This window comes from Dermacentor andersoni, chromosome 10, assembly GCF_023375885.2.
Source record: "Dermacentor andersoni chromosome 10, qqDerAnde1_hic_scaffold, whole genome shotgun sequence".
In the NCBI taxonomy this organism is placed as follows: domain Eukaryota; kingdom Metazoa; phylum Arthropoda; class Arachnida; order Ixodida; family Ixodidae; genus Dermacentor; species Dermacentor andersoni.
In genome coordinates, this window is record NC_092823.1 from 49,774,182 (window position 1) to 49,784,892 (window position 10,711).

Consider the following 10,711-nt stretch of genomic DNA (forward strand, 5'->3'; position numbering starts at 1 on the left):
GGGCAACTTTTTTTTTGTATCAGTGAGTGACCTGATCAGGCAGTGGTGGTATTTGACATTTATTTTCAGTCAACTGACCAGGAGAAGGTATCTTAGCTGACAGGTATACATTTGCCCATCATTTTTGCTTATTTATAAGAATGTTAAAGAAGCGCAAACAGGACTTTGACAAAAAAGGCGTGCACACACATACACTTTCTCTCTCATGCGCTCATAGCATGTGCTTTCATGTTTATTCACCTGTAATTAATACTAACATCATTGAACTTACGGAATCCTGTTGAGGGCATCAAATATAGTAGCCACTGTCAGTTGTGAAATAACTCAAGTTGCCCTCAGGGCACGCAACTCATTTAGTTCACTGCTATAGTCGATGTTGGCGTGGAGTAGAGCTAGAATATTGGGTTTCTAATACTCAGGGTCTCAAGTTTGAACCCTTGTCCAGGCTGCTTATTTTCACACTTAGAGCGCCGGTTCATAGCGCCTAAAAAACTGGTCTCTGTATAGTAATTGTGCTTCAGTAGTTAAACATGTGTAACACATACGGATAGTGTTAGAATGTTAAGGCACCGCTCACTCTATGTGAGGACCATAAAAACCAACCTTTCTCCATACGTGGTTCTTTCCTCGTCTGTTATTGCAAATCATGCCAGCAGTGCAAGCCAATTTCTTACTCACAGTTTATTTAAAAGGAGAATAAAAAAGAAGCTGACAGTCATTTTAGCGTATGCTGAAGAGGATGAAGGCAAAAGCCTGCGTGCTCCCGAGACATTCATTACATTACTTATCCCCATTTTTATTCGAATGCATTCTTCCTATTGTACTTGTTTTCTCCCACCAAAGGTTGTAGGTTCAAGTGTTCTAATTAACTCTACCTTAATTAACTTCACCCTAATTAACACCAAAGGTTGTGGGTTCAACTCCCACCAAAGGTCGAGGATGTAGCAGTGTAACTATTGCCTGCAGAGCTGTTGAAGAAGGCGGCTCACATGCAGGGAGCTTAGGAAATTGAACGTGCTGGTCTGCACGACCAGAGCAGCCGTGGTATCGGCCGCGTGAGATCCCATGCTCTAGTGCTGCCTCTAGACCAAGAGCTGTCTCTAGGCTTTGAGACAGCATCGTAAATGGGTGTGTGTGGGGGGGGGTACCTGAATGATTTTGTGGCACATTTTTGATGAATTGTTACCAGATATACTGAGCTGAATTATGTAGTTCTGTAACAGAGAAAAAGTATTTCACTGACTTAAGCACCAACCCAATACAAAATGTCCGAAAATGGTGCAAAATCATTTATTTGGCTTTTATAGACTACACTAAACTTAACACGCAATCAAAGCACGGCAAGTGCAACAGCTTTGAATGGCCTCCAAGACTGATACAGCAAATGGTAGAACATGATGTCAGAAGTCAGTTTTGTCATACTGAAGTCATCATCACAAGATGTCTCTAGGAAAATATAACAACTTGCTCCCAAGGAGAAAGGCATCGCAAAGGCATAATTTGTTTCGCTGCATAAAGCTTTCAACATCAGAATTGTAGCTGGGCGTCAGTTAACCACAAATGCCTATTTGCATTTGTACACTACGGCAAAATGTGGCAAAATAACTGGGTGCCAGAAATGCCTCAAAAGTCGTAAATGATATCTATACTCCGTTTCATATATAGCATGCAATGCTGCGAAGGCTATGGTAACTACTCTGATTTAATTTGTGACTAAGAAGTGGTACGTCACATATCGAGACATAGGTATGCATCATGTAATCTGGTGTAAGATATGTAATCTTACCTTTGGCCCAAATGTGATGTACTCAACGCGTGAAAGAAGTTGAATCAAGTCACGAATTACATCTAGTGGCATCATTGGCAGACAATGTTGCCTAAGAAGAAAAGCTGACTTTGATCTAGCTGGCATTGACTTTTAGAAACCTGCGCCTGGACCACTGGCGAACAAATCACTGCATTCAAAGACTGATCGAATCCACTATATCTTCTGCGTCCTGTTGGCCTTCCAGGCCAAATATGTGTTCCAGACGAGCGCCACACAGCTCGCAAATGGCACTCGGTAGCTGAGAGGAACGAATCTGAAGTTGATTAGCTGTGCTGCGGGCCAGAGCATGTAGTTCGCCTTCAGGATGGGCAGGTAGTCTGCCCGCACCGTCTGCTTGATGCTCTCCCACGAGCGTCGCTGAAGTACACCGAGAGTCACCAGAAAGCTCGGCAAGAACACCGGGGTGAACAGGGCTTGGTCGAGGAACACCTTTTTGACAACCAGCGCCCGCCCACCACCACTGCCGACAATGCGTTCGAGCGTGAAGTACCAGACGCGAAGAGCAGGGCCAACAAATGCAACGCCCATGATGAAGAACCTGCAAACATTCGGAAAAGTTCAGAAACTTCAGACGTCAATGAACAAAGACAAAATCTTTCTTTATTTACTAAACCAACATTTGTTTGATGTGTCACTAAAAAGACCTGGAATTCTTTTTATACTGTAGACTTGTTGTATTGTTTATTGTTATATACACTTAGTCCTGTGAATATTTTCTTGTTTTGGCTTGCTGTGATGTTTACTCTTGTGCATTTCTGTATTTTTTTTTTTTGTCGACCGCACGGTTTGCCATACAGCATACTATGATGAAGTAAATGCATGCAGTCTTTTGTGGAGGAGTTGCATAACCGGCCTGTGGAACTTATCATCCATAGTTAACCGTTCATAGTCCGTGGACTAGATTGTCCATATCCTGGTGTTTCAAAACACTTTCTCTCTCGTGAACTTTCGTCCTCAGACCCAGCGACAATAGATGGCAAGCATCTACGCCAGATGTGGAGGCAGAGCACTTTGGTTACTTCACAGGGTCAGTTCCAGTGGACTTTGATGGTGAAATGCAAAGTCATGTAAAGTTTATAAACCTCTTCACGTATACGTGTTGCTTTTTTGTTTGCTTGTTTCATCTGCAAGCACTGGGCAAGTCGACGCTGATCTCAACAACGTCAATGTTTGTCAAGTTGTGAACAGCTATGATCGCAACATGCACGACCTGTAGCTCAAGTAATAAAGACTCCCTTGTTTCTGCCACATAGCTGCAGGTATCTTGAATACTGGGGTGTGTCTAGACAATGAAGGTGTCCCATCCTCCATTACTCTGAATACCTGCATCTGTGTAAACCACAGTGTACCCTGCTGACGCTGACCTCTAGTGCAAGAGGTGGCTGTTTACGAAGCTTTGCTGCCTTATTGGTGGTGATAGAAATACAGCACCACAGTGGTGGGTCATACAGCTTGATTTTAAAGATCCATCAAAGTGACTCCGTGGCTACGGTGCAGTGCTACTGAGCGTGAAATCACGGGTTTCACGCCCAGCCGCAGTGGCCACATTTCGATGGGGGTGAAATGCAAAATCGCTCGTGTACCATGCTTTGTGAACACATTAAAGAACCTTAAGTGGTCAAAAATTAATGTGGAGCTCTCGACTATGGCATCCTTCATAAAGCACTGCACAGTTTCCCAAAGTTAGACACCATGACCAACTAATTAACTTCCTTGCATATGTGCACTTATTATAGCTGATCTCCAGTGGGAAAATAAGTTGAAGAATAATTCGTCTTGTTCCCGGGTTTAATCCCTCGGCCAGGACAAACTTCTCTTACACTGCAAAGCAAACGCATATGGGTTTCCATTGCAGCTTTATGCTACCGTTGGGGGATGACAATTTCTCCCTTTCAGAAGACAAGGGTTTTGTTCAAAAGCCTGGCAAGAGAAGAATTTGTGATTGGCAGTCAGGCTCTACAAAGTGCATAAGATTATGTACATATCAAGGCCAACTTATCAGAAGGGACCCAGATCATGAAAAGGAAATGTACACAAGAATAAGATGCGTTGGAGTGCACATGGCAGGCATTTCGAAGTCACAACTGGCAGCTTACTGCCGTCGTTGAAGCGAAAAGTGTACAATTGCTTTATTCCACTGGCGAAACGAGGCACAAACTTGTGGAGGTTAACAAAGACGCTTGAGAAGAAGCTAAGGACCCTGCAAAGAGTGATGGAATGAAAAATGTTAAGTGTAACGTTAAGGGGACGGGAAGCCAGCGGTGTGGATCAGAGAGCAAAAGGGGTAACCGATGTTCTAGTTGACATTAAGAGAAAGAAATGAAGTCGAGTGGGACTTGTTTTTTTTCTTTATAAATGTATGTATTTATGAATACCCTACCTGCATTCAGAAAGGCATTGGGTAAAGTGCAAATGGTTACATTAATGTAAAACAAGCATTATCTAACAAGGCAAAAAAAAGAAAGTATCAACGTAACAAAAGCACTGATCGCACAAAGCAATAGCACGCAACATTATACAGTCAATGCAAAAAAGTGCCATTGATATGAAAACTAAAGGAAAGCTAAAAACAAATAAGTATGCTCGAGAAGATACTATTAATTAGCACACGACGATCATTGAACTACTGAGTTGGCATTCAAATGCAAAAATAGCCACACGAATTTGTGAATCCCCACAAAGTAAAAATTAATAATAAGAGAGAAAAAGAAGACGGGCATAAATTAAACTTGGCCACATACCATGAACTACAAGTTCACAGGCAAATAATAGTGTGTGAGACCACGCACAATTTTCTTTAGAAGAATAGAATAAGCATACTGTAAGTACAGACTATAGATACTACAAGATCAGTGGATAAGGACATAGAAAGGTACAGGATGAAAACAAAGGCACAAAAGTACCGGACGGTCTAGATGGCAAAATGCTCGAGACAATGTTAAAAAATTGTCTGGGATATATCCAGTGAACATCTTCTGCCACTCATGAAAAGATCGGTAATCTCGTGCGTTATATCTTCCATGACCACCTCCGACTGGGACAGCCAAGGGCGTGAACCGCATCGCACCTTTTTGCTGGGAAGCATGCCGAATGGGACGGCCGGAGCAAAACCTGCTAGCGCACACAGTCTCGGGGGCCATGGCCCTCCAATTTTCTTATTGTATATTTACAATATTGTTTACATTGTTGCACTTGGTGTCCACATTCTATTGCTGGTGGATGACTATTTTATACACAGAAATTACATGTTCATATAACCAAAAGTCCTTCAACACTAGCATAAATAATATTTTAAAATGTTGTTACGAGTGGGGGGCATGATAAACACAGAAAAACTGTATTCCTTTCTTTCAATGAAAAAAGTGGCCACTTGGATAGAGTGATTAATCAGTTTCTTCACCACTACAAGAAGTCAACAGCTACATATATTAAGGCATAACCCTGCCTGGCAGCTTCTTGTGGAATGTTATAAATATATGCATTATTTATTACACTTTGGAAACTATGTCACTTGAGTCACAAACTTTAAAATGCCCTGTTCAACACAAAATTACTAGCCTATTACTCACTAATGAGACCTAAATTTGAGCATGCTTATATTGTTTCAGGCCCACAGACTAAAACTAACATCAGCAACCTCGAAAGGAATCAGAAAAGCGATCAGGTTGATAATAAGTTTTCTCTCACCGACTCTCCGCGAACAAATGACATTAAGGCACTTCATATGTGAGAAAAAGTATTTGGACAGGAATTCCTTTCCTTACTCTTAACAAATCTGCATTGATCTTATGTATTTCTTGTCTCTATAAAGAAGCACACACCCAATGCCCTTGAAACCACAGATTAACTCCATATTTCGCAAGACCAGACATACCGTTTAGGTTTTCCTTCTTCCCACACAATAATAGAAAGGGGCCTCTCCGCAAACTCACCACATCTACAAGTTAACGCTTGAAGTTTTTAAAGCAAAGATTCCTTCGCAAACGGTGCCAGAATTTTCTGACCATGGCTGTTGTCTTACCAAATAGGTGTGTGTTTCATGTCACATAGCACATGCACATGAGAGCATGTGCATGTGTACCAGTTGCGATTAGGCCATGGATGTATGAATGAGAGAGAAAAAATACTAGTCAATTTTACCCCCGTCTTTCGCATCATACTTCTCTCAGCATTCATCTGTCCTCACCATTCTTTCCTCGACAAGCATCACCTTTGTCTTCGTGGCATCACAGCACCAACGTCTCAGTGTGAATTCGCACGCACTGTTTGCACCTCAGTTTAGATTGTGAACAGTGTAGCACACAAACATGTACAATGCATCACATTAAACATTGCATAGATGACAATAAAGACAATTGTATGCACTTCATTTAGATTTATGAAATTTAAGTAACTGCTTCACAAAAGATTCGTTTCACAGAGATTCCAACATCATTTCATAATGCTTTCATTGTTAAAAGCTTTTGTTATTAAATAAATAAAACAGGCTGAAGATGCCGATTACAGGTCAATAAATAATGCTGACATATTGCAGTATCGTGAAAGGAAATGAGCTTATCATCCGGGTGTGCCAAAGCATCACAGTCCTTGGCCTCAAAGTTACATCTTGCATATGCATTATTAAAGCAGACTTTTAAGCACAGTTTGGCTCCATGCATCCTGCCCACGCTATGGCTCTTGAGTTTGGCATAAAAGGAATAAAAACTAATGAGATTTTTATTTTTATACGCCAATTTATTTGAGAGAAAAATGCCTAAATGGTAAAGCTACGACAAGATTATGCTTCTCGACGGGAGAAGAAAAAAAAAAATACTACCAATTTGCTTTTTATTTTTCATGCATGCAATAAGAGTCATAGTCATGTTCACTGTCATTATTTAAAAGCATGTTGCCAGTTTACACGGTATAGAACGGAACAAGTCGAGCGTACCTCGCTGCTCGAGGCACATCGATGCTGGACCGGCGTTCGAGCACCTTCTGGGCGATCAGGTCACCCGAAAGCATCACAGTGGCCGTGGTGATCAGCTGAGTCTTCGCCGGGTGATCGCGCATCACACGCGCGTAGAGGTTCCACGCCTGCCGCATTTTCGAAGCTTTTGCAACGCTAGCGCACGCCAAACAGCCTTACACACAATCGCAAGCTCCGTACGGACGGCGATCCGCAAACCACGCCGTAAATTAACCGACAAAGTGGTTCGTTTGTATCACCCGCATTGGCAACCACATGCAGAGACAGCGGGATGGTTTATATTCTGAGCTCCCTTGGGACTCCTGGGTCGCCGTAGTTATCGGAAGCGCCGATATCGCAGGGTAGCGATAGCAAAGACACGGCAAGACGCGCTGGCTGTTCGGGGTTTCGCACGTGTTTGTTCGGATCAAATTTTCTGCCCAACCGCTCCGTATTGCACTACGTCAACGCGGCGGCTACACATGACTACATTTTCAGTGCACCACATGACTCAGGCTCCGGCGCACACTTTGGGTAGAGAGAGGAGCAGTTAAGCATAGCGAGCAAACGCAAGACCACACGGCAAACAAGGAAACGGTTACGAGCAGTTAGAAGCAAAAAACTAAACCGGAAGTCACGTGGCCTCACGCAGTATGACGAGAACGCGGGTGTTTTGAAAACAACCCGCTCAAGAGTGAAACATCGCTCGATGCGTGCAGCATTGCCTGCGAAGCGGCGAAACAACAAAGCCATGGGTGCTGCTGCTCTAATGAACAAAACCAACTGCTATAACACAAATGGCTCTGCGTGTCTATGTAGAGTTGTGGTGTGGAGTGCGTTTGATGTGCTTGAATTCGGTGTGAGCAGCCGCACGATAGTCCGCGTCAGTTTGTCTAATAATTTACGAAATATTTGAGCTTTGGCACGGAGCCAACAGACAAGAAGCTAAGATAATCATTTTTTCAAGCTGACTATTGACTTGTTTTTTTTTTATTCGTGTACTGTACTAATTGCCGAAAACCTGCTATTGACCTGTATTTTTTTTGTGTGTGTGGTGTGTGTACTATTGGAATATTCATGTATTGTACTAATTTTTGAAGACCTGCTTTTGACCCACCCTGTAACGGCCGACAGGCCAACAGTATGAGTAAATTAAAAAAAAAAGGGAATGATGCCAAACATGTCTTACGTAATATGTTCTCGTAAAGCTTTGCGTAAAGGTTTGAAACAAGTGCACAGTTTATATGACGTGTAGCAATTATACTTAGTTATACAAGTCGTTATGCATAGATGGCTGCAGTGGAAAAATAAATATAAGTAAACTGAACGATGGACGGAGGAGTGCTCGTCAGCATCGCCTCTTCATCGTGTTCCCGTCTTATTTATACAGTAATCGTTAAACAACAGAACATAAATGCTACAACTGCGGCATTAAACTGTTACTTATTGGGGTGGGTGCAACAGGCTCACAGGGTTCGCCACAAAGGCATTATACAGCGGCTGCATACTGGTACGTAACACTGTATTTTCGAGATATCTAATAATAACCAAGCAATTGAAGTGTGCAGCTATTGTCATTTCGTCTGGTTATATGGGAAATGACATAAAAAGAAGAGAAAAGAGAGACTAGCTCGAAAAACGATTTGTATGTCAGCTTTTAGGAATAAATAGCGTTAGACCATAGACTTAATGTGCTAACTCTAAAGGAAAAGCTTAGCTGAAAAAGTGACAATCGCGAAGGCGCCGCCCTGTTGCTACGACTCATTTTTTAACTCCAAAAATATTCAAAGTATTATACAAGAAGAAGAATGAACACGTATCACGTACATGTGAAGCACGTGAAAAGTTAATTCCGTATATTCTTCAGAAAGGTCGGATCGATGTTGAGAAAATTTTGATGTAGAAGTTATGGTGCGAAAAAGAATATGCGTTTGCAGGCGCCCGAACTGGTGGCCACACCATACTGTGGGAGGCGGAGGGTGGCGCTGATTGTGTCATAGAGTTAATATAAACGACTCTTGAACAACAGCTCCCTATGGAGCCTATGCATTGCAATCGGCAACCGCAACTGAGGGCGCCGCCATGTTGCTACTTTCTGGAGACGCGCAGCGCAGACGACTAGATTCGATTCAGACGAGATGCTTCTTTCAGGAGCATGGAAAAGAATGATCGTACGTACTCCCTTGCGGAGCATTGAAAAAGAGCAAGTGTTAATCCTTGAAGGAGTAACCGCGTGGGGAGGGACACTAATTCATTCCCTCGCAGTTACATCCCAAAAGAACGAATGGCTCACTCTTAAAAAACAGGGTTCACGCCCTTTGGAGATTAGAGACTTTTAGCGTGTCCGGTATTCCGCCAAGCGCGGGCGGTTTGCCGGTTTAGCGGGGGCGTAAACGTGAGCGGCCAGATTGGTGGCGCCAGCTGGCGGCGCAAAGCCCAACCACACAAACACAAAGCTAATTACTATATTCTGCTTAGCTGCTGTTGTAAATTTTCGACAGTGGCGTAATCGTGTTCACAATTACGCCGCTGCCAAAATTCGCACGAGTAGCGAAGCAGGATACAGTGGGTTACTGCAGTTTTAGCTCTGTGTTTGTATGGTTGAACTCTACGCTACCAGGCGGCTGCACTGCTCTGGCCGCTCACGTTTACGCCCCCGCAAATACCGCAATCCGCTCAAACCGCTCCCGTTTACCGGAATAGCGGACAAGCTAAAGGTCTCTATTGTCTTGTCCCACAACGATAATCGTCATCTGTCTTGCGCGTCTTTCTTTAATGCTGCGCGCCCAGTGCTTCCAGGCCATGAATGTCATATATGTGCGCGTTATCAGCGTGACATTACATTCTCGACAGAAAAGAAGCGAGCGCAGCGTTTTCAAGAAAGGAAACACAAGCAAGGCAGATAACCATTGTCGTTGTGGGGCAAGCCCCGAAGGGTGCATACTTCTTTAAGAGTGCGCAAAACGGACCATGTGAAACGAAACTGCGTCTACGAACCGCTCAGCCACCACGCCGTCACTTGCATGTGAAACAGGTGCGCGGGAGCCAACCGATACTTCGAACGCCACTTCATGTAGGACGTACAATTTCGGAACCCGGTCCTTTCTGCTGCGTTTCAAAACGCTAGCTATCGCAAGGGAAGAACGCTCCCCTTGCCACAGTGCGTTGCCACCGCCTGCGGCACGGTGGTCGCTCGCATGCCACCTTATGTGTGATATCATTAGACACGTCATTACTTCCGCTTTCTACTTCCGGGTTTCCAGGAATTTCGCCGAAGTCGAAATTCTGTGCCTCTGGTGTGCGGTAATCAGTGATTTCTAATTAAGTCCAATTATTCCAGAAACTTCAGTAACTGAACTTGAAACTAAACTTATGCTCCGACATCATATCTGTAATGAAGTCCATGAATCTTGTACTGCACAATTTTTTTCGATTTTTTCCTATTTATATTGAACTTCCTGCCTGGTCGTCTCACAAGGTGAACCGGGAGTACTGCGCAAGAACTAAGAGTGTCACTCTATGCTCGTGCCACTAATAATTAAGAAGAGGGAAGTTAAAGTGGTCGAAAAGATAGTTTGTCGCTGGTGGAAGTTGAACCCACAACCTCGGCTTACGTGTGCGTTGCACTACCAATTGTGCTACGACGACGGCTATCAATCCGTCGACTAACTTGCGTACTTTTATTTATTACATCTAACCATCGGAATGTTAGCCAGCGTTACTCAAATCCATGCTGAGTGGATGTGGAACATTCCTTTTTTTTACCAGCTCGCGTCACGTGACGCGTTAACTTACGACGGCAGGCATGTGGCTAAAGATCCCTCGTATGCTACCTAATGAATACCAAGGCTGCCAGATTCGAGGACTTCGATATCTATGAACAAGAGAAGAAGGGAAACCGAGGGGCTCAATTTTCCTTAATCATATTTACATAA

General features: G+C 43.4%; 1 protein-coding gene across 1 annotated transcript; it reads right to left on the reverse strand.

The window, feature by feature from the left end:
* Positions 1-662: 662 nt before the first annotated feature.
* LOC126543674 (mitochondrial inner membrane protein Mpv17-like) lies at positions 663-7,388 on the reverse strand. The gene is made up of 2 exons (XM_050190782.3): positions 6,759-7,388; positions 663-2,366 (listed from the first exon to the last, which is right to left on the reverse strand). Exons 1-2 carry the CDS (start codon positions 6,911-6,913, stop codon positions 1,982-1,984), a joined length of 540 nt encoding a protein of 179 aa, XP_050046739.2. The 5' UTR covers positions 6,914-7,388; the 3' UTR covers positions 663-1,981.
* Between the last annotated feature and the right edge of the window lie 3,323 nt (positions 7,389-10,711).